The sequence below is a fragment of the Chlamydotis macqueenii genome, chromosome 6, assembly GCF_036417535.1.
Source record: "Chlamydotis macqueenii isolate bChlMac1 chromosome 6, bChlMac1.mat, whole genome shotgun sequence".
In the NCBI taxonomy this organism is placed as follows: Eukaryota; Metazoa; Chordata; class Aves; order Otidiformes; family Otididae; genus Chlamydotis; species Chlamydotis macqueenii.
The window spans coordinates 13,282,470-13,309,173 of record NC_141561.1 but is presented as its reverse complement, the minus strand read 5'-3'; the positions used below and the strand labels follow the sequence as shown (position 1 = coordinate 13,309,173).

Genomic DNA, 26,704 nt, shown 5'->3' with positions numbered 1-26,704 from the left:
TTCTTCTAAAATTCTTTCTTATTGTCCCATGGGATTCCCTATCACCACACATTACTTTGGGGAAAAAAAAATGCTTTTGTCCAACCAACACAACCATGTGCCTTTTCTTTAGAAAACTAAAAATTTAAAAGTTGACAACACTCCTTTCCTGCTTCCTGGTTTGACCTTGGTTCACAGGTTGTGAGATGATCATGCCTTAGTAAGGGTTTTGGCTGAAGGTTCAAAACCCAGGGGGTGAACCTCAGAAGTGCTGGGGGAAGCATAGCCTTGACTCACAGGAGGAAGGTGTTAGGAGGGATGGTGCACGTCCAGGAGGTGGAATGCTTTGGGGTGCCTGAGGGTGGTGGAGACATGCCCAAGAGCAGTGGTGATGTGCCTAAGAGATGGAGAATGGGCTCAATGGGGGGACTGGGAAATGCTGTCACCCTCAGAGCTGGGAATCCCCTAAGGAAGGAGATAGAAAGGGGACCAGAGGTGGAAAAATGGGACAGCCATTGTCATCATGTTTAAGGAGATGGTAGAGAGGCCAGATATGAAGCAAAAGGAGAATCTTGAGAGCAGGGTGCTCAGAGCTGCACCAGAAGAGGGTGCCTGGGAGAGGACAGCTGGGGAGTGGCTTCCTGCCAGCCAGGCACCACCACTGTGGGTCATGCAGCTGCTGAGCACAGTCCCATCCCAAACCCAGAATATCATGAGCTACAGAGAAACAGAGGAAGAAAGCCAGTACCAGGAGGGAAAGTTTCGCTGCCTCTTTGTTACCTGCTGAGCCAAGGATGGGGGGTATCGGCACAAAAAGAAATCCTCTTTGATCCCTGCATAGGAGCTCATCCCAACTCAACGGGCAATATCAGGCTGTGTGTAAACTTTAAACTACAGCCGTCCTTGCACATGAGTGTAGGAGTGCTTGGGCGGTGCTTTTTGCCTGCTGGGCAGACAAGCCCGAGGGACGAGCCGCACCGAGCGTCATGCTCAGCCCGGAATGCTGAATCCAAGAAAAACAGTGTGCTTTGCCGCCAAGAAAGCGACAGCTAAATTTGTCCTGAGACTGCAGCGATTTGGAGCAGGATCCCTGCGAGGGGAAGCTGGTTCGTCACGGTTCAGCAGATTATTCAAAACGCATGAAATTTGCGTGGAATTTCCTTAATCTGCCTTTACAGGAAAATTCCTTTCCCACTTCCTGAGGGCAGGCCCACATTGGTGAAGGCAGCATTCTTTAACTGGGGGATATCATTTGTTATAAAGGATCACAGGTCAAAGTATCTTAACCCAGATCAAGGGCAAGGTCTGTGGGGACAGCCTGGAGCCCTTCATGGTAACTCACAATCAAGGGCCAATTACAGAGCCAGCAACTGACACCAAACCCACGCCGCGGCCGCAGATGCTGAATGCACCTACTTGGGTCGTGCATCTTGTAAGGGGAGAAATTATCGTACGTTCAAATTCTTGAAGTGGGTGACCATGGCTAGCAGGCTAATTAAGGTTTTCCAACGTGATATCCATGTTGCGTAACACTCCCTGTATTTTTCTTAGTAGTTCAACCTGGATATCTTTCCTGGGATTAGAGAGTGATGAAAGGTTGAATTATTTGTCTCTGAACTCCCACCGCGAGCAGTCTGACTGCATCTGTTTAAGTTCCTGGTTTCTCAACGTTGGTGTTGCATGCAATGCTCTGAGGCTGTTAGGCACTAAGATTGTATCACTCTAAACTACTGTTATTCACTTGGATGCAGTTTACTGGTTTGAAAGAGATAGCAGTTCCAGGAGGGGGGAAAAAAAAGGTAGGTAGGGAATCCCATGTAATTAAAACAAAATTTTAAAATTAAGGGGTTTACATGCATATGCATGCATTTCTGTCCAATATTTTTTGAAGCCGTTTGTGAGCATTGTTATAGTTGTTAAAACAGTTTTTAAAACTAAGGGCAACTTTTTCTCCATTTTGCTGCTTGGGAAACTGAGGCACAGCTTGGAAGGGAAACCTGTCAAAAGTTATTGAATACAAAGGCACATCTCTGGCTCAGGATCTGAGGTGAGAAGTTGTTTGAGCAGAGTACTCCGGAGTGTTGTGGCATGTGTCTTCTGGTCTTCTCTGGGAGATGGCCATTGCAGGAGGTGCACACCATGAGCCTTGTCTGACCTGATGAGGCTGCTTGGAGGTCCTTAGGTATTGCTGGGCATTGCTATTGCTGGTTGGGAGGTGGGGAGGAGAAGGAGAACACCAAATGTACCATCCCCTTTTAAGTAGTAAAATCAGCTTCTTGTACTGTTTTGAAAAGCCAGATAAAACCCTGGACTCGTGTTTCATTCCTGGTTTGCATGTATACTTTCAACACGTCCGGCTAAGCGGCCGAGCCGGGTGTTTGCAAACACAGCCCTGGTGCACGGAGAGCTCTGCCGGGGAGGGGAGGCTGAGGGAGGATAGCAATGCGTGGGATTGCGTCCGTAGCTGCTCTAAGTGCCAGGCTGTGCTAGGAGGTACTATAACCTCTTCCTATGTCATTAAGGCTTATCATTGCCACAGACCATGATTGGAAAAGGCTTTTTGCAAGGCTGAACTGTAAGCAATAAAACTTGCATTCTGATACAGGCATAGTGCACTTAGCTAATAAAAATAGCCTTGGTGTCAAAAGGTTTCTGTAAATGTGGCTAAAGATATTAGCAGTCGCTGTTTTCGCCTTTCACTTCTCTATAGACCCAGGATGAGGTGAGGTGCTAAAATGGGCTTTTTGTTTCCTCTGGGACCCAAAGTCACGGAACTTTATTTGGGATGCTGAGGGAGTGGTCCCAGCGTTTCTCAATGCAGATCATCTCTCTGCTCTTCTCCTCCCTTGCCAGCCCAGATATACTCTCAGCCATGATGGGTTCAGTCTCGGGTGTCCTGATGTGAGCAGCAGAATTGCCCTTTCCTCCTGACCCTGGGCAGAGGGCTGGAGTGTGGGTGATGTGCCTGATGCGGGTAGATGGAGACCTGGCCCTGCCTTCTTCACTGCCTGTGCGTGACTGGGGCTGGGACACTTCTTGCTTAAAAGTTCAGGCTATGAAAAGAGAGAGATAACAGCGCTGTGATGGAACACTGGCACAGGTTGCCCAGAGTGGTGGTGGATTCCCCATCCCTGGAAACATTCAAGGCCAGGTTGGACTGGGCTCTGAGCAACCTGATCTGGTTGGAGATGTCCCTGCTCCTTGCAGGAGGGTTGGACTAGGTGACCTTTGAAGGTCGCTTCCAACCCTAACCATTCTATGATTCTATGTTTCTATTTGAGGACAGGCACCATCACTTTCCTGACTTGAGACCTGTTTTCCAAAGCCTGAATCTGCCATCTAGCCCAGGCTGGAGCTCCGTTAATTCAGCAGTACTGCTTGCCAACTATGGTATTACCAGACATAAGTAAGTGTAGCAAAACTGGACTTAGAGCTAATGAATTAAGGGGTTTTTTGGGACCAGATGCTGATTAAAAAAAAAAGAAATGTTGTGTAATTGAAGGTGAATTTTGATTTGACAACAAGGCATTATTTGACAGCAGAGAAATTAATGTCCCTTATTTGCTCAACTATTAACAGATTTCTTTCATATGATCACATAGTCATTTGAGTCAGAGGAGTGTATTAACCAGTCTGCCTGCATTTCCCAGTCGTGTGTCAACCCCACGATGTTTGCCAGGAGAGGTGACAGGCGTGCCTGTGAATTGGATTATACTCCAGAGGTCCCTCCTTGGCTGTGGGAGCTGTGGTCGCAACAGTTTAGTAATAATAATTGGCACGTACATGTACTGGCAAAGCTGTGTTTGGCAACTCTTTTGGGCTATGGATGTGGCTTGCGTTGATGCTAGATGAGACAAAGTCAAGAGAAGATAAGAGAAGAATGCACCCTGAGAAACAGAGAAAACCCAGTAATCTGGAAAAGTGTTGTGCCCACAAACTTGTTTGCTGGCCAACCGAATAAATGAAAATCTTACAGGGAAATGTATTTTAGAAAGTTTAGAAAGGTAGCCTGTCTTCCCCTTCCTTCACATCACAGTTCCCCCACTCTTTTTCTTTTTCCTCTTCCTCTCCCCTGTCTTTTAGTAAGAGAACATGGCGGGATCTGTGGTAGCAGCTGATTCCTGGAGAAATGTTATAGGGTCCTACGAACCCACCAGCATGGTCAGATGTGCCACCTCTATCAGTTGTGGCTTTGACAATGAGCATAATACCAGCATGGGTTCATCTAGGTCCTTCCTTTCCCTCATCTTCCTCAGCAGCCCCAGCAATTTTTCAAGGTGCTGGTGCCTATCTGGCACTCTTGGTCCCCAGGGAATGAGGTCACTCTTCTTGCAGTGTGGTTTCTTTGTCTCCCCTGTCCCTGACCCAGATCCCTTCTCCGTTTAAGTGCATGCAAGCATGTTTGCCTGTGAATGAAGGGTTGTGAAATCAGGGTTGGTAATGGGAAAATGCTCATTCAGGTGTTCAAAGGCATCTGCTGTTGGAGCTTTGCTGCTCAGATGAGGATGCTGAAGGCGCTCCCTGGGTGCAGGTGCCCCATCCTAGGGACAGGTCCAGTTTATAGTGATACCTGCCCTCGCAGGGCTGGGCGAAGGATGTTGTCCTTGGACTGTGGGCGAGGAAAGGGAGCCTCTGTGAGCGTGCCGGCCGCTGCCAGCGAGATGCTGCCGGTGATGTGACATGTGATGACGTGAGTGCAGATATTAAGGCACCGCAGGTTCCTCAGCTGTCAATATGGCCTCATTCACACGCATTACAAATTCACTGGTAATTTTAGGAGGATATGTGGAACAGTTCCTCTAAAACAACTCTCAGCAAGAGTGTCACCGGCTTAGAGGACGAGCACCCATGTAGGTCGTATTTGAGTTATCAAACCCAACAGCTAGAGGCAAATGCCAGCTTATCATAACTGCTCTGTAAACAGAAATCATCACATAATCTTTTGTCTCACCCATCACATGTAGGCGACAGCCCAGGAAGCCTATTAGCAAATGCCACCCGCCTACCGCAGCAGGGCGAGTTACGTGCCTGGGTTAAACAGCACAAGGGGAGTAGGGGAGCCTCAGCAGGGTAACAGCAATGAGTCACCTGAAGTCAGAGAAGTGATTTTCTCATGGGAAAAACTGAGATCTAACATCACTGTGATTGAAAATCTTTTTTTTTTTTTTTTTTTAAAGTTTCTGATTGAAAATATCATGCATGATAAAAGCAGAGCACAGGAAGAGAGTGCATATACCTGTACCAGACGGGATGGCCATATTACAGCCTGAATTTTGCAGTGGGAAGATAAATTACAGAAGTAACTGGAGCCAAATGAATAGCAGAGCCAGGAGTAAAATTGCAAGAATTACAGTATATACTTCAAAGTAAAGTGCTTGTACTAATAGCCTGATAGCAGTACCTGTTTCAAAGTTAGAAGTGTGTTGTCAGTAAAACACAGTGTTCACAGATGTTTTGATCTGCCAGTACTGCATTTCTGAAGAACTTAATATGCCCATTTCTGCTCCTGCCCTAGTTCTGGGGCCCAGTACACGAGCGGTTGTGAAGGTCCCGCCCTGCCATTTCAAATGGCACCAGGAGCCCCGAGCAGCGGGTCAAAGCAAATCCAAGGGTCTTGCCCAGACCTCTCTCACCAGGATGTCTGGCCGCTTTTCCTGTCCCGTGCTGCTCTGCAGATGTTGCTACATTGCAGTTGTTGATTTTATGCTAGATCAATGCTGAAAATGTGATAAAAGTCCAATATGATGCTGTATCTGTTGTGCAGTGGCTTTTCAACCCAAAGACAGTGCTAACATTGCTTTCAGCAGATGGTGAATGAATAAATAAACCCCTAAATGATATCTGAAGCTGTTTGCCATAGGAGGCTCCCCATCTTGCAGTTCTCTCAAGTTAGGTTGAAGCTATCAGCACACATCAGCCAGGCTTTGAGTTGAGAAGGAGTGGGAAACAGGTCTTTTCTACTCACTGAGGACAGATGCTAATAGGGGGACATGTTACAGAGTCACCCAACTTGGGATTTAAATGTAGTCTTTTACAAGTGGGGAATTTGCTGTCAATGGTAGATAGAGTTTTGTTTGTTTTTTTTTTTTTTAAAAAAGCAATACATTAGCCACAAATTAATAAAATCATCCCAGTTTATGCAAAACATTGCAGGGACCTGTTTTAGAGTGCCTTGTGACATTAAAAATACTCCTGCTGTCTCAAAAGTCTTCTGATTGGTGTCACATTTTAAAGTCCTTTATTTTTGTGCATCCTTTAGGATTAGATGTTTTTTAAGGAGAGCCTCTGCAAAATTGTTTGAGGAGATGGGGAATCATTAGATTGTTTTAGTGCAGATGTCATTTGGCTTATTTTAGCTTAGCTTAAGACTGTGCTTAACTTTAGTCCCCCAGATTGTCACTTTTCACCCAAGAGAAAAAGGTTTGCACAGGTTGTCTTAAATAATAAAATGCACGTAAATGAGACAGCACAGTTTTTGTGGTTTGATCTTGCCCAAGTAATCTGCTTCACTTCCCAGAGTCATGGGATAGATTGACTGGCTGAATTAATATGAGGAGTGATACAGGATATTTGAACTCTTGTCACTTATTTCATTCTGCTTTTTCCCAGCAGTATAATGGATTTCTTCTGAAATCTGGAAAAGAAAGAAATAAACTTGGCAGATGTAGCCAGTTTGTGATTTATTCTGAGTTTGTAGCCTGATCCAAACACCACTGAAGTCTATGGAAATCTTTTGGGGGATTTCAAAAAGATTCTCATCAGGCCCTTGATTAATATGCTGGGGAGTTGGGGGGGGGCACATGTTTGGGGCTGAGGGAGTCTTGCAGATCTCATCCTTTTTTTTCCAGGGTTTGCATTCTCTTGGTGTACATCCTTTCATGCAAGTCTCTCAGTGTTCCCTGAACCATATGCATTTGGATTAAAAGGTAATATGAGAAGCGCTAGGAAAAGCTGGAGCCAAGTCCCATTTTATTGCAGGAAGGCCTCAAAGTGATGTGAGGAGGGACAGCGTGTCTGACATCTGGGGCTGTGGGAATGTTACTTAGTGGTTCCAGTAGAGAGAGGGGTTTCTTGTCAGTCCTGTTTCCCTCATGTCCACACTCTTGTGCTCATGTGCCAACTCTGAGCAAACTCGGAGCTGGAAAGGAAATGGGGGACAAAGGAGGAGAGGTTTGCATGGTGTGATCTCCTAGCACGAGCCCCACTGTGAGGGATGCTCAGCAGGCAGGCGTCTCATCTTGGGGTGTGAGTGGACCGAGGTGAGTAGCAAAGCCTTGTGCTCTGGTGCACTTTGGAGCTCTGTTTCGTGAGGCAGCAGAAGTGTGTGACCTTAATCAAGCCGATTAACCTTGCTGAAGCATCTGGAAATAGAGATGAGTAATAATTGTAGAAGAATTTAGCATGCGACATCTTTTAACTTTACAGTTCTCTGCAGTGTTTTCTAGACTGGAAAATTTCCAGATTTTTCTAGGACAGGATAGGCCACTACATGATGTATGGAAATGAAACAGGCTTTGCATCTTGATTTATTCCGAATCTTATTATTGTGTGACAGGATCAGTTATCTCTCAAGGGGTAGTATTAATTAATGTTTACAAAATATTTTGCAGTTCTTGGGGAAAATGTATCACAGAACTGTGTTATTACTTGAGCTATTTATTATATGGCACCTAATATGTGAAAATTCCTGCTTGTAACTGCAACCGTGTTTCAGTGTACGTTGTAGACTTCCAAACTCCTTTTTGAAAAGCTTGTCTTTTAAAACCTTATTATTTTTCTCAACCCCCCCCTCCCCTTAAAGTGGGAGGGAATCACAGATGATCTTTCACATGATTCTTCCAACACCCAGTCATTCATCAGCAGAGACTTAAAGATAATAAACTTTTTGTTTCAGGCAATTACTTAATCTCGACAAACTCCTGTGTTAAGCAGGGCTATTAACTGAGCAGGCCATAAATCAGCATGTTGCCAGGTGGGTGAGTCTCCTGAACTGCAATCACTCTTCAGGACCTTCTAGAGACCCCTCACAGTCTTAAGCACCCTCATTACACAAGCAGCATGCTAACAACCAGTGCTTTGCATGAGCTGCCTGGAGAATCCACTGCGAACTGCACTGGGACCATTTTTAACACCAGGCAGAAAATTTTCATAGCGCGGCAGGATGATACATGGGAGTTATTAGCCTGCACCAAACCACAGCTGGGTAAAACAGATAACTTCCTCACCCCTCTCCTCATCAGACCTTCTGCTTAGTTAAGAGCAGCAGGCTGCCTTATGCTTGGTTAAAAGCCAGCTTGTGCAGTATCCTCTTAGTCTTTATGGACTAGGAGTACTTGGGGGACTGATGTACTGAAGGATGAAAGCTCCCAAAGCTCTTTTTTGAGGGCTACCAAGATGCTTATCACCTGGGTATAAGTGCGAGAGAAAAAAAAATAGCCAGCCCTGCAATTTTATTATAGGAAGCAGATATCTTTCCTTCCATTTCCAGAAAGAAGTTTGGACAAAATGCCCGGCAGACTCTGTATGGCGTTTTTCCAGATTTGATTTGTTCAGTTTTACAAATAATATAAACAGACCTTTCATACAGAGGGGAAATTTTTCAAGCCATTGCCTATAGGAACAGTTTGATTTCAGTTTGTTTTAGTGCCTGGAGGAGTATATGCATAAAGAAAGCAAACTCGCTGCTGTGGTTTGGATTGGAGAGGCTAGAAATGCCAGCGCCGCGTTTGAAGCACAGCCTTGTCCTGAAAGATTGAGAAAGTCTTTGTAGCGCGAGGGGGTACGAGTGTCCCCACGACGGCAGCCGGCAGTGCTGCGGCGGGGAAGACCGTTCAGGTAGGTCTGTGCTCAGAGTGGGCTGGCGTGCTCTTTCTTGTTGGCACCAGCACCTGCGCTTTCATGGGATTTAAGCGTCTGCTTGGGAGTTTTTCTTCTGCAAGGCGCCATTCCAGCTCCTGCAAGTTGTGCCGGGTCCTTGTGCCGATAGCTCCTGGTGCGCTACCTGATGGATATGTGGAAATGTATTTAGTTCGCAACCGACAGTCAGCCCAGCTCCTGCATGTGTATAGTTTGGCCAGTGCTAGAAGCAGTTGTGCCCCCCAGGACCAGCACCTGGGAAGCTGGGCTGTGAGTGTGAAGCTTGCCCAGCTGAGCACCTGCCCTTGGGAAGGGGTAAGTTATCTTTCAGTGGGATGTGTTGCTCAGTCCAGCCAGCCTCGCAGCCACATGAAACCAGCCTGGCCACCATAACAGAGAGTGGCACAACATGAGGATGAGTGGCCAAGGAGGTCAGGACTTCTGCTTTCAGTGGCTGCCTGGGCTGGAAGTGGTTGCTGAACTGCAGCCTAACGGCCTTCTTTGCTCATTTGAGCACCAGCGATCTCATGGTAAACTGGTTCAGGCAGTTGATCCAGCCAAAGCCCCATGCAATAAAACTTTAGGTGATTGGTTTTCAAATCAATGAACTCCCTTGAGCTGGCTCGGTGTGTGACAGCATGAGTGCCAGTGCCATGTCTGGGGAGGGGTGTGAATGCGTGGCTGGGGGTGCGAGGCAGGGTCAATTTCAATGCTAAAAGACATCCCCAATTGTAGAACTGCTCCTAGGAATGCAGCTTAGGATGATGCTCCTCTATAAGCTTCTATTTGCATGAGTGGAAAGTGCACAGTCAGGGCTCTGCTAGACTCACTGTTGGATGAGAAGCGTCATGCAGAGAGCCCTGTGTGATAGCTGATGTGCTCTCCCTCCTTTTTCATTCACTAGTTTTGCCCTTTGGTGCTTAAGTAGTCTCATTGTCTCCAAGTCTGAGGCTGCTGAACTTGCTCATCCCTCCACATCTCACCAGTGGAGATCCTGATCTTGATCGTGCCAGATGCAACTGAGGGCGTCAGTTCTCCTCTGGTGCTCCTGTGGCCTTCTGGTCATAAATGCCAATTAATGCTTTCTCCCATAATGCCTCCATCCAATGGCAAATTACAATTTAGCTGTGTATTATAGGCAATCCAAAGCAGTTGCACTTTTGAGAGCCGAGGAAAAGTTTGCTCAGATGTAAAATCAAGCTCCAGGAGCAGCTGAGACAAATAGAGCAGCAGATTCAGCTGCCTATGGACTTGCGCTCCGGTTTTCTGCTCCCCGGGGTCCCTGCAATGGGAGGCAGGACCTCTGTTAGGACATCATTTGCACGTGCATCAAATGCATTTCTCTCTCCTTGGGGTACCCAGAAAAAGAAACATCTCGGGGACTTGGGGGGGTCTCTCACAGCTGGGTTCTGGGGACTGCGGAAGGAAGGCAGGGGATATTGGGGAACACTCCGGGCACTCAGCAGTCGGCTGAGGTTCACATAATGCCTTTTCACTGGCTTTTTCAAGCAACGTGGCTCCCGCTGTGAAATGAGCTTTAATGTGAAATACACAGGGGAATGAAAGAGTTTGCCGTTCATTGGCCTGGTCCCAGAGCAGCCAATGGCCAATCCCCTTGGCCTTTTTTTTTTTTTTTTTTTTTTGGAAAAAAAATCCCCTTGGCCTTTTTTTTTTTTTGGAGGTGCAGGTGGTTGCTGAATCCAGGATGCTACTGGCTTCCCAGGAAGCAGGATGATAACAACCTGGAGAAAACTTCTCCCCTTAAACCTGTTGGCACTTTTTTCTTCCGTGAACGTGTATTTCTTGAGGGATCCATAACTTTGCATAGATGTTTTTTCTCCTACTGCCCGTCCAGGCAGACACAAACTGAACCATCTGATCTGCCCCCACTTCCCTGCCTGCCCCTCGCGCGCCAGGATTTCTTCCTTGCTGGTCAGGATTTTTTTTGCTGCTGCTGTTGTTCTTTCTCTTCTCTCCATTCTCTGGCAGCAGCTGTTGGGAGAACAAGCCCCAAGACCCATCTGGCCCTTCGAGCTTACCGGGCTGTATCTTTTCTCGACAAAGCGGCGGTGGCTGCGCTTTCACACAAGAGTTACATTATGTAACAGCAACTTGCTCGAAAAGCAAACTTCCTTTTATTTGCTGGTGCTGCCTTTCTCCCTTTAGAAATGCAGCCACAGCCGAACCACAATGTAGCCTCAGATCTGAGTCAGTCTAGAGGGCTGCTTTTCTCTTTTTCTTTTTTTCTTTTCTTTTTTTTTTCCCCCCCCGCCTTTTATTTTTTCTTTCCCTCCTCTGCTTTCTGGAGGAGTTGGCACAATCCTGTGTTATTAGGACATAAGCCAGCTTGTTCTAGTGGAATTTCCTGTCTGATTTTAATTTTCCCCTCATTTTTTCCCCCCTCAAAGTGAGACAGAAAAGCTTTTTAATTGCACTGCCGTGGGTTGGCCTTTCGGGATATTATTATTCTTATTAAGTACTTCCTGTTGGGAGGCGGCACATGAGTAGAAGTAACAAGGATCTCGGTGCAGTCGGGGCTTGTGGCCTCTTTGTTCGTTAATAACTGTCAGATTGGCAGCATCCTCAAAATACATCTTGGCCTGACAGCCTGGCAATTAAGTGATTTTCAAGACTCTCAACATTTGCAGCTCAAGACCTGTGAAATTAATAAGCTGCGTTAGGCCTTTTGGGTTTGTTTTTTGCTGTTCAGTAGTCACAGCTCCTCATCCATCTAATAAAACTCTGACATCAGTGGGAAAGTCTTGCCCTGGAAATCCTCAGTGTGGAGGCAGAAACTTCTGATCAGGTGTGGTGGGGCACACCAGCATGGGATTTGCGTCTCCAACCCAGCCTTGGTGGCTTACCTTTCAGCAGGCTTACCGTGCCTATGTAGAGCCTGGTGATGAGCACGTTCTCCTGGGATGCTTTTGGCTGCTGAAGCAGAGGGGCCTTGCCGGCAACCCTGTGCGGTGTGGCTCAGAGAGCAAAACCGGGCGACTTCTCCAGCAATGGCGTGTAAGCAAAGCGGGTTGCCATGCAGCAACATACTGCTGATGTTTCAAATGTTGTTGTGTCCCAAAGAAGAATTCCAGGCTTACTTAGCAGAAAAAAAAAGTGAGCTTTTTTTTTTTTTAATTCCCGGGAAGCAAAAATTCTCAGCAATCTCTTTCAGGAACTTCCCATGTTGGCATTTGTTGTTGTAATAAAGTCAAAGTGTTTCAAGTTCATCACTTCCATGTTCTTCTTGTAGTCTGAAATATAATAGATCATAAACCATCTTGATCTCTTCTGTGCTGCTTTTGACAGCAGATTCCTGGAAAATGTCTTCTGACGGAAAACTGTTCTGCCTTAAACCTTCTGCCATCTCAGGCTACTTAGGACTGAAGATGACGGATGGTGACAGCAAGGTTGATCAAGAGACTTTTCTAATTATTGCTCTTTGGAAAGCCATCAGAGCTTCAGTGTTCAGACACCCTGCTGCAGGAATTGCTCGTGCTCGTGGGATTCCCCTTGGCTGCGGGAGAGCTCTGCTTTCATCTTATTTACCCTTCCCAGAGGTATAAAAAAATAATGATTTGTCCCCTTAAGGCTACCACACAGCAGTAACTCGAAGACCCCAGGAATTCTTGTAGAATAATAAATAATACATCAGGTTTATCCACAGATGTCCACCTGAATGTCTGAAAATACTGCTATAGGTGTGAATATATTCATCCTCCCAACGCCATTTTGAAGTTTTTGAAAGTTTTGGGTACAACCTGTTTTACAAGAGCAAAGTCAGAACTTTCCATGCTGCTTGTCTGCAGGCTTCAGAAAATTCCTGTTTTTTTCACGAAAAAGCAAAGTATCCTATTTTTAGTCACAGTTGAAGCGTGCTGCAAAGCCAGCGCCTGCCGGGAAGTGTGTTGCAGGGTTTCCTTGCATCCTCGTGTCCCTGCTGGCAGCAGCTGGGCTGTCCCCACCGGGATGGCCATCTCCAGTCCTTCTATGGCTGAGATAGAAAGCCCCTCAAGCAATGTTTCGGAGATGGTAGATAGCAGCTGAAATATTTCAGAGTTTGATTTCTTAATGACAATTCTACGTTCTTGTAGAAAATATCAATGAACTCTTACATATTTAATATAAATTTTAAGTGTAGAGGGAAAGGCCATTTTTAACGTCATTGTAATTATTCCAGCTCTTTTGCCCAGGAAAAGACTGACAGGTTTAATGCCCTTAGCAAAGGTCAGGTGGTGCACAGGACTGAGTTGAGGAGAGCTGCCAGGAGCTTTAGGACAGGTTAGACATCAAGATGAACGAGAATATCCCACCTCCATTAGGTCCTGAGTTCATTTAAGCGTGCCGCCTGCTTCTTGGGCTGGGGAGGAAATTTATGGGCAAATTCCTTCAGTGTTGCCTCGAGTTGGCCACGGGGCCATGGAGGGAGCTCACTGTAATCTCGCCCCGTCCCAGCTGCAAGAGCCAGCTTGCTCCGCAGACGCCTGCCTGCCTGCCCTGCTTTTGGACACAGCTCGCGGCTCAGCAGCGCTGCCTGAATGCAAAAGCAGTGGCCGGGCTGAAATGTCTTCTCCAGCTGCATGGCCACCAGGTCCACGCTCCTGCCTGCCATGTGCCAGCAGTGCCCGTGTCCTTGGTGGGTCTGTGTAATGGCAGCCCTCAGCATCTTCAAGATACTTTTTCTTTGTTCTTCCCCTTGAGCTGAAGCAGTAGAATGAACTTTGTAAGAGGATAAACTCCTCAGGGCTGTCCCCAAGAGGATGGATGGTTGTTGTGATGGCTCCCAAGGAGGTTTCCTCTGGGACACTGGAGAGGGTCATCCTTGCATTTGCAGTGTAGGATGGAGATGTTTGCTGTGTCTCATGGCCTTTATAATGGCTTTTATTATGCAGGTAACCCCAGGAATGGGCTTTATTCTGTGTAAAGTAAGTACCACATCCACATGAGCATCCAAAACCTATGTCCCTGCAGGGAGCTGAGCGACCACGCATGCTTTCTTCCTGCTGGCGATCAGGGAAACAAACAGCTTCTGGGTCTTTCCGTGGTGGTGGAGTGCTTGTGTGGGGCTCCAGCAGCACTGCTGGACGAGAGGCAAGCCTTCTTGGTGTTGTCCTCTGCTCCTTGCTGCACCTCAGTTTCTCAGAGCGTGAAGTCATGCTGACTCTGTCTGGCAGATGCTTTGAGGTGTCAGTAAAAAAATACTTGTTTTGAGGCTTTTTTGGTGACTTTATAGCTGAAGGGCAACATATTTTTTACTATTTCTTGTTTACTTTTCACAATCTATCCCAGCAAGGCCCCTTCTCCTTCCCCCACTCCTGCAAGGTATTTACAGTTACGTGAGCTGTTTGTCCAACAGAAGTTAGTTGTGTGCTCTTTATCACTTACCTGAATGGGAAGCTTGGCTTGCTGTACCCAACCCACCGTTAAGCTAAGGACATTGCCTTCTCCAGCATCCCAACATGCATTGTCTGAAAAAAGTTTTGTACATCAGGCTACCACCGTCTGTCTTCATTAGGTCTGTTAGAAGAAGAGAAAACGGGTTCTGCATCCCTCTGGATGGAAACAGCTGGCTGGATGTGTTTCAGAATGGCCTGTGATGCTCGCAGCAGGTGAGAGGTCTCCCGTAGGTGAGCCAGTGGGATTCTGCCTCCCATTTATCCTTGCTGTAATGTTCATAGCAGGCCAGAATGAATATTTACTATTACTTTACCTGTGTAGTTCCTCATTTATTTTTGTCAAAGCCACGGAGCAGGTAATAAAACAACGTAATAATTAACCTATAATAATTGAAGTGCGCTGTACAAAAACCAAACCAAATGCTAACAAGGCAAACAAAAGAAAAGCATGCACGGTGTAGCCCTGTTTATAGTGCTGTCTGCTGGAATCATTATGCACGTTGATATAATAATACTGAGCACTTAATTACCACATCATTTTTAAAGGGCTGTATAAACATTAACCAAACCTCTGAGGTCGGGAGGTATTATTATCTCCATTCCAAAGAGGAGAAATTCTGACAAAGCAAGGTTAGTTGGTAATTTGGTGTCGTGAAGCCAGGCGGCTGGCGGGGTGTGAGGCAGAGGTTGCAGCTTCATGGCCGGTCCACTGCAATTTTGGAGACAGAAAAGCAGAGGCTGCTGGAGCACCTGAGATGGCTTTTTGGGAAGTGCACTGTGATGCCATTTGGGGAGGGCAGATACTCCCCCAGACACCTCTCTGTTTAGAAAATATGCAGATGGGTGTAATTAGCAACCACATAATTATCCCTTTTTGAGGTAGGCACGCGGTTGGTGTATTTTGCAAAGTATCAAAACAATATTAAAGTTGAGCTCTCAAATGGGGTCTCGTGGGGGGCTAAGAGAGGGCTACTGTAGGCTTTTCTGTCTGCTCCCCCTCCTCCCTGTATCAATCCAAGTGGTGGTTCTGGGAGTGGCTTTCCCTGCAGAGCCTTTAATATTCTGCATGGTGGTATATGACTTCATCCGAGGAGAATCCCACAGGCGCACTAGCGTGATCTGCTCTGTCATGTTTCTGTGACCCAATTTTCCCCGTTCTTTGTCTCAGACCTTCCCTGACCCCAGGCCTATTATCTCTTCCAATAATTCACCCGGGCCATTATTAATGGTGCATTAACTTTGGCTGGGCTTTCAGCAAAGATGTTTTTCTTGTGCTCATTCATTCAATCAACTCACTTAAACAGCGAGATCATTATTCTGGGGACGTCACACAAACACAAAAACATCTCCCTTGCCAACACCTACAGCCCCGCAGCACTTTGCCGGAGGGGCGGCCATCCAAATACAACACTGAAACGCCCAGGAGGGGTTATCAAAGGAAGTCAAGTAGCCACACACACACTCAGTTGCCCGGGGCTGGGTTTGCGTCCCCTGCTCACATGCCTAGGCAGTGCTGGGATGCTCTGGAGCCCACCGAGCCCACGGGAGCTCTGATGTGAGAAAAATCACTGCAGGAAGGCTGGGGAGCCAAGTACAAGCCCCTCTTTGCTGGATCAAAACAAACCTGATGTTTGCCACCACAGCCGTTGGATGCCAAAAAGCATCCCTTTAAAAAGTATGCTGTGGATGAGTAAAACTGGGTCTTTAAGGATCCTAACAAGAAAATGAGTGCTGCCTCCAATTTCTCACTTGATGCTTTGGACTTCTCTGGGTGATAACTGAGTAAAGGACACTTCACATTTGTTTTGTCTTTAACCTTGCCCTTGAGAAGAGAGTGAGATTTAAACACCCAGGAGAAAATGTGGGCAGCGAGATTGGCCTTTGCTCCAGAGATGGGGAAAACTAGCAAGTGCCTCTCTCATGTCTTAGAGATTTCCATGTAGCATCTAACGTAGGCAGCACTTGTTTTCCTGTTATCGTTTTCAAAGAAGCTGAACTTGGAAGGAAAAAAAAAAAAGCAGAAGCTGTTGCAAGCTGCTGTGTCACACCAAGCAGCATCCCACCACCCCCAGTACCAGGGATGTGGACCATGACAGCACAGCATGGCTGCTGCAAAGGCACTCACTAAGGACACTTACCAGCACCTTCTAGGACATCCTCTTCCCAGAAGGGCTGCTTGTGCAAAGCTGCTAATGACGCCACAGTGACAGGAGTGCGTGAGCAGTTGTCTGGAGAAGTGTTTTCTATTATGGGGGTTACAGCATTGGTGGATAAGGCACAATCAACTGATGTCATCTCCCTGGACTTATGCAAAGCATTTGACGCTGTCTCATACAATGTCCTTGTTTCTAAACTGGAGAGACATGGATTTAACGAATGGACCATTTGGTGCATAAGGAATTGGCTGGGTGGCTGCACTCAAAGAGTCGCAGTCTATGGCTCAATGTCCAAGTGGAGATCAGTGATGAATGGCATTCCTCAGGGGTCAGTATTGGGACCAGCCCTGTTTAACATCTTTGTTGGCAACATGGACAGTGAGATTAAGTGCACCTTCAGCAAGTTTGCCAATGACACCAAGCTGTGTGGTGTGGTCAACACACTGGAGGGAAGGAATGCCATCCAGAGGGACCTTGACAGGCTGGATAGGTGGGCCCATGTGAACTTCATGAAGTCCAACAAGGCCAAGTGCAAGGTCCTGCACATAAGTTGGGGCAATCCTAAGCAGAACTGCAGGCTGGGCACAGAATGGATTGAGAGCAGCCCTGAGGAGAAGGACTGGGGAGTGCTGGTGGATGAGAAGCTCAACATGAGCTGACAATGTGTGCTTGCAGCCCAGAAAGCCAACTGCGTCCTGGGCTGCATTAAAAGCAGCATGGTCAGCAGGCCAAGGGAAGTGATTCTGCCTCTCTGCTCAGCTCTGGTGAGACCGCCCACCTGGAGTCCTGCATCCAGCTCTAGAGCCCCCAACATAAGACGAACATGGACCAGTTGGAGGGAGTCTAGAGGAGGCCACAAAGATGATCAGAGGCCTGGAGCACCTCTCCTATGAGGACAGGCTGAGAGAGTTGGGGCTGTTCAGCCTGGAGAAAGGCAGGCTCTGGGGAGACTTTATAGTGGCCTTCCAGTACCTAAAGGGGGCCTACAGGAAAGATGGGGAGAAACTCTCTAGCAGGGCCTGTTGTGACCGGGCTAGGGGTAATGGTCTCAAAATACAGGGAGGTAGATTTAGATTAGATATTATGAAAAATTTTTTTACACTGAGAGTGGTGGAACACTGGCACAGGTTGCCCAGAGAGGTGGTGGAAGCCCCATCCCTGGAAACGTTCAAGGCCAGGTTGGACGGGGCTCTGAGCTACCTGACCTAGTTGGAGATGTCCCTGCTCTTTGCAGGGGGTTGGACCAGATGACCTTTAAAGGTTCCTTTCAACCCAAACCATTCTGTGATTCCACGAATCCAGATCAATAACCTGGGGCTCCAAAGCCTTTTAGAGATAAAATTGCAGTTTCTGCCTGATGTGGTTGAGGTTTGCTGAGGAAGTTGCTCTTGATTGACTGTGTAGGCTTGGGCAAGTTTTTTTACGTTGCCCTGCTTCAGTTCTCTGAGTAAAAAAAAAAGAGTCGTGTTTCATATGCATGTTTGCTTCTCTTCCTAAGGAGAGGTGAAGCTTTGTTACTCTTTACAAGGTAGCTTGTGATCCCTTCATGAAAGCTGGGTCCCATGTATCATTAAAACCACAGGATATCAAGCTAAAAGGGATCTTGAGAAGTTAGCATTTGTTTTTCCTCTTTTATAAAATGTTATTTTTTTATGGATACTTTGCAAATTTATTGGAAAAAGCAATACAATACAAGTACTACATTATCCAGACAGCAATCTTTCGCTTTTTCTTTAACAACTTACTTTCCTGGTTGATTGCAAAATGGTTGTGCTCTATTTCTGATGGCAAAGGAGCCTTCTCACAGCCAGGACTGCTTGTCTACAGAAGACTATTGGACACCTGTAGGAAAACCACATTTTTTTTCAGCCCAGCTGGTGGCCTTTGGAGCTCCCGTGTGCTTTAGATGAAGCGAAGGGAGCCCTGCGCATATCCGATGGTACCAAGGATGGGGGGCGGGGGGGGTGCTTCTGAGGGTGTCTTCCCAGCTGATCTTGCTGCAGCACCTCAGTTGCAAGAGGGAACAGTCATCCTTTAAGTGCACACCACTTAGGGAACATGACTACAAGTGCAATAGTTTGGACTTTTTCCATCTCTGCCCATTCCTGCCATTGGGGGCCACTGCCTGTTTCCAGTTCTTCCCATTTGTTTGAGCGAACTGCATTTGAAAACTGATTCAGCGGCGTGGGGTCCGATTTCTTTTCTTCTGCTGCCTTTCTTTTTTAAGTGATCACGTGTGTAAGCTGAAGTATTTGAAATATAAAAAGCTTATTTGACCCTTCTTAATTCTCCTTTTTGGACTCAAAAAGAGGTGCTGCTGTGAGTGATGTCAAAACGGCTCCTTTGCTCGCTATACAAACCCATACGTGCAGTCTGTGTTTCTCTTGAAGCACAGGTTTATCTGAGGAGATAATCAAAAGCCTGCATCATCCACAAAAAATGCCTGTTCCTGATGCCTCCCTCCTCGATTCCTGGGATTTTCAGCAAAGGGACATCCCCTTTAAACCTGCGTTTCTGCTTCATATCTTTTCTCTTTTAAGCCAGAGGGTTGACTGGCTTTTGAATAGACAAGGATGAGAATATAGCAGTGGGAGGTCTGTGTCTTGCTCATAAACCTTGGCCAGAAAATCAGCTCTGACAAGTGGGGACAGGTATCAGCGTCTCTCCCCTTATCAAACGGCGCAGCGGAGCAGACGCATTCCTGCACGAGCAGCGGCTGGGTGGAAGGTGGGGCCTCCCGACTGCGCCTTGCTGCTCTGCCGCCGTGCTTCACCCCGCAAGCTGCGTGCCACGGGCTTAACGAAGAGCCGTGTTATTTCTGTACGAAACACCCTGTTTTCCCGTAGTCCCTGCCCCTTGGGTGCTGCTTTGATTTGTGCTTTGGTTTTCTCTTCCTTCTGCAGGAGCCAGAGAATATGGTTATTGTTGTTCTGGTGCTAGGGGACTTTTGGGGGTGCTGTGTCCTGCCTTCGCACCTCGGCATATCGTATAGCATGGCTTGGTGTGGACCAACTTTTTCCTGGGGGAAAGCTTTCCCCAGGCCTCCTGCTAAAACCTTCCTACCTCTGTGTAAAACAATCATCATTAGCACTAATTGGGCAAGTATGGGGCTAAATCTGCAAAGATTGCTTGGGTTTGGTAAATCCTCTGCCACCACAAAGCAGATAATGCTAAATAAAAGATTGCCTTGATTAGATTAAAGTTGGCAAATTCATTGCCCTAATCATCGTATTGCCCTTCCCGTGGCTGTTCAGGAATACATCACCATGACTTACTTGAAGTAATTGAATATAATTGTCTTTTTAACTCGTATGTGTAAAACATCCATCTTTGTTAATGGCGTGTGTTGCTGTCCTGCTGCCAGCGCGCTCTCCTCTTTGGGAGGGGTGGGAACAAGAAGCAGAGCCGGGCTGACGTTTATGAATTGGTAGTTGATTGCCTATAAAACCATTCATTATTTCTGACCAAGCACCTGGAAGAGAATAAAAAGGAACAGCACCAGCCACCAGAGCCCGTAGGCTTGGCTGGTGCTCCCAGGCAGGGGACCAGAGGAGAAGCCCTGAAGTGGGACGTTGCAAAGGGACGTCACCAAAAACAACCCTTCCCCTCACCCTCCCCTCCCGCAGTACAAACAGGTTGAAATGCTAAAAACAAGCTAAGGGTGCCAGTGGGAGGGAGGAAGCTCATGAAATTTTTCTCCCATTAATAATCAGAGGCAGGAGCAGGGAAAAATTCTGCTCAGATGTCATTTTTATACCAACAGATAGCTAGGAAAGGAGGCCAGGCAGCAAACACTCCGTGTTTTCTTTTCCCCTGCTTGCCTAAGTGACAGGGAAAGACTATTTTTGCATGAAAATTTCCAATATTACTTCAGCAATCAATCATTTAGAAATGCACAGTTACAAGATAAAACATAACTGGCCTGGATTGTAAGATATTCAACATTTGACTTGTTGTTCTTAGTAGTTTTATTGTTGCTAGTGAATGAAACTGGTCCAGGAAATGGGCCCAAGGGTTAGGATATGACACTCTGTATGATTAAAACATTACTGTGATGCCCAGTGCAGTTTCAGCCCATATGAACCTGCGCTTTCCTGCAGTTTAGGGGTTAACCCAGCCCTGGACCTGCCCATTACGGGCAGAGTGGCCACTGTTTTGGGAGGCTGCAAAACTTCACCTATAGGGATGCTGCCAGCTGGGCTGCATAGATTGGCCCCAGGGCCACAGAAGAGTCCCTGCTCCTTTGGGTTTATTTGTATGGCATAAATTCGGAGTGAGCACTGCAGGAAGCCCAGCCTAGGGGCTCAGGCTGGTAGAGATGTTTGTCTCATCTGGTATCGGATGTCTGTGCAGGGATTGGCGATTTTGTGACCGTGCTTGGTGTGTGATGATGTAAAACCTTCTTGCCCCACTCCCTCTGGTCGCCACAGCAGCCATGGGTTGTGACCGTAGCTGTGGCCAGGGAATGGTAGTGTCGCCAGGGAGGAGGGCAGCACCTCTAGGTGCCTGCCAGCCCTGGCAGCATCTTGGGCTGAGTGTGTTTTGGGGAGACCAGAGGCTGCATGGTGCTGCGTGAGCCGGGGACGGGGTATGACGGCCAAACTCTGCCATGTTTCTGACCTGGAAAAACACTGACTGCCTCTTAAAATGAAGACTCTTTATGAGTGTCCTTATGTAACAGATCATCCCTACATGGGACAGTTAAAGGGTGAATCTTCCTCCTGCCAAAGCAAATCCTAAAAGATGCAAGTTTATTCTCTCCCTGAGCTGCTTTTGGGAGAGGAGGGGAGGGGAGCAGAAGCGGGGAAGGTGGTTAACAGTTACCCTACTGTGTCCTGACATTAGGCGAGCTGCAAAAATGCTCCCAGTGTATCAGGTTGTGTGCGGTGCCAGCCCTTCGCTGGAGCGCGGAGAGCAAGCCTGCTGCAGAACGTTAAATACTTTCCACCCTGACTACCTTAGCTTAGCGCCTTTCAGCAGAGTTGGCAGAAGGGTTGTTTTTGTGTAGTCTCTCACCTCTCCCGGCAGCCCAGCTGACGCGCCTGTGCCGCGCTGTGCTCGGGGATTGTACACTGCAATGGGAGTAGGAGCCTCAGATCCTCCTGCTGATATGCCGGGAAAGACATATACGGGGATTTCACGCAGGCTTTGCACGACGGACCAGCAAGGAGCGCAGCCTCGCCGGATGGAGTCGGCATAGCTCTGTTGCAGCAGGAGTCGCAGATGCAAAAGGCTGAATTTTAAGTTTTCAATAGAAAAGAGTTTGGCATTTACTGGAGTTTGCTGAGCATCAGCGAGAGACTTGGCTGAAGCTTTGACACTTTGGTTTTGGATGGTGCTTCCCCACTCTGCAGAGAGATGCTACCTGTCGCGGAGGCAAGTCACAGTGAAATATTGAGTGCAGACTGGGTTTTGAGATGCTCGCTTAGGAGGTTGGTTTTGTTTTGCTTTTAGTCTCCAGTTAGACAGAAAGGCCAAGAAGCCAGAGAGGGAATGGGAAAACCTATGACAATATTCAGTAATCTTTAATGAAAAACTTATGAGTGTTTGTAAAGGCAGAGCAAGACCATCTTTTTGTCTTTAAGCCAATTGCTGGTACAAATCTAGAAAGCAGCATTATCGCGGATGCAATGAGCCCTATCAGAGGGCGATTGGATGGTATCATTATCGAGGTTCTGCTAATTGTACTTCTTTAGCTTCTGTAATTTTAGCAGGAAAGGCCCAGGCAGCCAGGCATCATTGTCGGGGGTGGCATGGAGAAATAACCTGATGAATTTTCCATCAGCTTGAGTCACTCAAATATTCTCACCGTTAACTTTTGGGGTCAATAATAAATATTAAAACCTGTAGATTTAATAAGTCAATGTAGGTGTTCTCTGCCTTTTGAGACCACTTTATCTTTCCATCAAAGATGAAACAAGCTTCTCAAATGAATAAAAAATAGGGCCTCAAGTGATTACAAGTGAGAGCAATTTGGGCTTCTCTCTCAGAACCTGGCAGTAGGCACTTTTGAGCCTCTTCTGACTGCCTAGATGGTCTGCATTAGCACTGCTCTCGCTGTTACATTTTTAGGTAAATATTTCCAATCTGTGTATACAGACCTTCAGGAACTGTGTTTGCTGCCACTCCAGGCATGAGGGACGACACAGGTCTGGATCCCGCCAGGCTCTGTTGAGTCTGATTTGCGTTGCAAGTCTAGTTTTCCTTGGTGCTTCCTATAATCTCCTCAAGTTCAAAGAGCGCTTAGCTGCTTGTCTTTGTCAAAAACCCTGTTGGAGATCTTTTATGTCGAAGATGTAGGATTTCTCCGCATGACTTTGATTATTTATTCATTCCACTTCTCTGGTGTATGATAGCGCTGATATCATGAAGACCCCTTGTCTTGCACTGCTCTTGCTCTGAAATTCATGGAGATTTAGTGCCTTTGAAATTGTTTTAAAAGGAAAGGAAAAGTTTTTGAAGTCCCTTTTTTTTTTTTTTCTTCTATTCCCCTGAACAGCGCCGCAGCACATTTTTCCGGCCTTCCACGCTCCTTTGCCAATTGACATGCGCCACCAGGAAGGACGATACCATTACGAACCTCACGCTATCCACGCTATCCACGGGTAAGTCTTGCACCTCCGCTCCCATGCCTTGCTAAAACGTCGGCTGCTCGCGGTACGCCAAATCCCACTGCTAAAGTCCCAGGGACTCGCTGCCCTCCTGGGAGAGTGGGCCCACTGGCCACCCCATTCCCTGCTGTCCCTGTCCGGTGGCAATACTGACCTGCCTGGCAGGAGTGCTCTATAGCTCCGTTAAACCTATAGAAGTGCCGTATAGCAGCGGGATGGGAGCACAGGGCTTCTGTGTCGTTATCCTGCTGAGGTCCCAGGGACAGGCTTAACTTGCGATTTTGTGGCCGCAGTGTTTCTCACGTCACACTGCGGCTGGGTCATTTCTGGCACCGTCTTGGTGAAGACCCGGTGCTGCTCCCTCCACTTAGAGACCTTGCGTACCGTTCCTCCCTGTTTGCCGGTGAGGGGGATGGCAGGGAAAAAGCTGCCGTGAATATTGTAATTCACTTTGACTTCACTGGACGATGGCCTGAACAGGCTGGATGGTGTTTTCTAAAATGTGATAAAGAGGCAGGTCTCAGGTAGGTGTCCATGTCCGCTCTGGAGACGCAGGACCCTGGGTTTCAGTGGTGACCTCTTTGTGAGACACTCCCTTCCCAGGGCAGCTGATGGCCAGCGAGCACAGGTACCCGTCGGGGGCTTTACACTAAGGGGAGGAATCGTGGTTAACCTCATCCAGGACGTGTCAGCTCAGTAGTGCTTGACACCTTGGAGAACATGTTTATAGTGAGATCTGGGTTCATCTCCTGTAAGCTTTGACCAGCACAGGGAAAAAGGAGCCAGCAGAGTGAACAGAGGCTGTAGTGACTGTGTGGCTGGGAGGGTTTCTCCTTGTCCTTGAAACACTGTCCCTGTGGGAGGTGAGGAGCAGCCTGATGGGCTTGGTGGTCTCACAGCTACCTCAAAATCCCTCAGCCTGCAGTTATAATGCAGGGCTCAGCCATCAGCTGGGGGACAGGTCCCAGGGCACTTGGTGTGGGGGAACCCGTAAGGGCTGGAAACAATTTTTAGGAAGAGAAAGGGAAGAAAAAACAGGGCTCATCACTTAAAAAAACCCTCTCATTTGATTCCTCTGTTGGCTGCAGAGCCCCACTATGGCCTTGCTGACTGTCCAGGGTCAGTGCTCACCTGTTTTTGCAGGGGCTGTTTGTAGAGCTTTGCTTTTTGGGGATAGGTGTGTGCATGCCCCTGGGAGGCAAGTAGTGCAGACGGCGGCAACCAGGAGATCTATGGAGTCCCACAGCTACCAGGTTTTTATTCTGCTTCCAAAATGCTGCGGGGAAAAATGATAGGGCATTCCCCTGAATCCTACCAAAAGACAAATTGTTGTCTTTTTGGCTGGCAGTCAGTTTGACTGGATGCTTAAAGGGGCAGAACAGCTCTTTCCACACTCTGCGCAAAGGGGAAAAGACAGAGCAGGTTGCTAACATGGGAACTGGGAGGGCTGAATGAAATAAGTCTGGTCTTGCATGCAATTACATGCAAAAATTGTAGAAAAAGGAAAGACAGATTAATAAAAAAACGTACTGGGAGATAGTTGATAAGCCAGAGGTCTGGCTAAGAAAGCATATACTGACCTTTAAAAGGGACAATATGTAAAACAGTGGTTAGAAGCGAGAATGGCGGATGCTCGGACATTTGGCACCGGGTTATTTGTGTGCCCCACTCAGTGCTCTTCTTCACTCCTCGCGGGCAGGACAAGGTGTGCTGCCTCTCCAGCAGCTTCTTCAGTGGGGTTGTGGAGCAGGGTCTTCTCCGTAACGCAACCGAGAGCTTGCCAACCGATGCCATGTACCTGTGAATCATAGCGCCCAGTGACGGGAGCCAGTATTTTATCATATTTGAATTGTCCAACTGATCACGCCTGGACGAGTGTACAGTTCTGGCAGATCAGGTTTCAGTTCATCTGCACCAATATTGATAATCCACTGTCTTAGCGGTGACCACAGTTGTGTTGTCAGGGGATCAAGAGTGTCCTGCTTAGTGTCTGAGCAGAGTAGTCGGTAAGTACCTATTGCCTTTCTTTTTGGGATCCTTCACCTTCCCAGCAGCAGCTCTCACACAAATGACTTGTGAGGTCCCAGAAATAAAACTTGGTTGTTGGTATTAGAAGAGGAAATACAGTTTTCTTTGAAACATTTAATAAGATCAGTCTTACTAGCTGGGCATTGCTTTGAAGGTTGCCTCTGTGGCTGGTGAAGCACCGAAGATGAGCAGCCAACTGTTTCTTGCCTGTGGTGTTTTTTAGGGTCAAGGGAATGCCGGTTGTGTTCAACTCCTTTCTAAGTGCGCGGGACTACGACACAACCGCAGTGGGAAGATTCTCAAAAGCTGTGGAGTTAGTCTCTCAACCATTTTTCCCTTTCAATTTTTATCTACAAATATCTTAACCTCATCTGCTGCCCTTTCCTCCTCTAGTTTTTGTTCTACTTTTTTGTTTTCCTCTTCTCTCCTCCAGTCTCTGCTTTGGAGATCATAACATAGTGCTCACCCTCCTCCCTGGAGGATGTCCAGCGTGAAATCATCCAGAACATAGCGGTGGAGCTGGACTAGAACATATGTAGAGGTTGTGCGTCTCTTGTTCAATAGTCTGGGTGGACTCTGTGGGCACAGTCAAGACGCTAGAAATTTGAACTCCATCCTGCTGGTGCAGAAATCCTGGCTTCTGGTTAAAGTAAACAACTCAAAAAAACCCAAAAAAAACCGAAAAAAACCCCAAAAAACACATGCATATTTTCACTCTAGAGAATTATGGTAAGTGTTTGGAAGAAATATTGTGTCACTGAGTTTTGGCTTTATGATTAATGTGATCGGTGCCTGACAGAGAGCCCCTAATTCATCAAGCCCATATTCTAGCTGTCTGCTGTCTTGCTGGTACCAAATTTATCTAATTACATGAACATTGCACAGCAAATTAAGTGTAGTCTCATTTGTTGCTAACTATGGGGTCTTATTATCTGCCTGCTGCATTATGTCAAAGGTTTGTTTCCTGATTGCTCAGTGTGACATGGCACTGCATTCCCCTTCATCACTATTTGTGTTTGGCCTAATGAGAGCATACGTTATTTTATCCTAACAGAAGGAACTCATCTGCAAGGCTCCCTTGAGCAGGACCACCTGTAGGACCCTTTTCTTCAGAATATAGTTGGAAAGGCCATACATTAAAGGCCAGGTTGGATGAGGCTCTGAGCAACCTGATCTGGTTGGAGATGTCCCTGCTCCTTGCAGGAGGGCTGGACTAGATGACCTTTGAAGGTCCCTTCCAACCCAAACCATTCAATGATTCTATGGATATGGAAAACTCAAGTAATAAAAGATACAGGGGCCTGAGATTTGCTGCATTTCTGCTCCCTCCAGAGTAATTTCCTTGTTAAACAGCATGACAAATAATTTTCAGGGCTTGAGTCTTCTTCCAAAGCACTGAGCATTTATTGTATACATCCAGATGCAGATCATGTTGGTATTGTCTTGAAATATACGTCTAGAGGTCTTTTTGAGGGGCTAAAATAGTGTTTCTCCAGTCATTAGGACAACACACTTTTCTGTACAACGTCTGTTGGTTTTACTTATTTGGTGATACCACTCTTTCCTTTCTTGACATCTTTTTTTGGCTTTAAGAAAAGATTGGCAGAATCGAGGTGCTGGCTTGTCCAGTCTAGAAAAATAAAGTATCTCACTCACTCAGATGATTCTTGAGCTCTCTGCA

The 26,704-nt window shown here is 47.0% G+C and overlaps 1 protein-coding gene across 4 annotated transcripts in view; it reads left to right on the top strand.

The window, feature by feature from the left end:
• GLI2 (GLI family zinc finger 2) overlaps positions 1 to 26,704 on the top strand; it is a 197,891-nt gene that overhangs the window by 105,466 nt on the left and 65,721 nt on the right. For 3 of the 4 annotated variants that reach the window (XM_086751119.1, XM_086751117.1, XM_086751118.1), the window contains one exon: positions 22,884 to 22,989. The exons of the other annotated variant lie outside the window; for it this stretch is intronic. In XM_086751119.1, the coding sequence (XP_086607245.1) occupies positions 22,884 to 22,989 (106 nt within the window). The remainder of the gene's footprint in view (positions 1 to 22,883; positions 22,990 to 26,704) is intronic. 4 annotated transcript variants of the gene reach the window in all.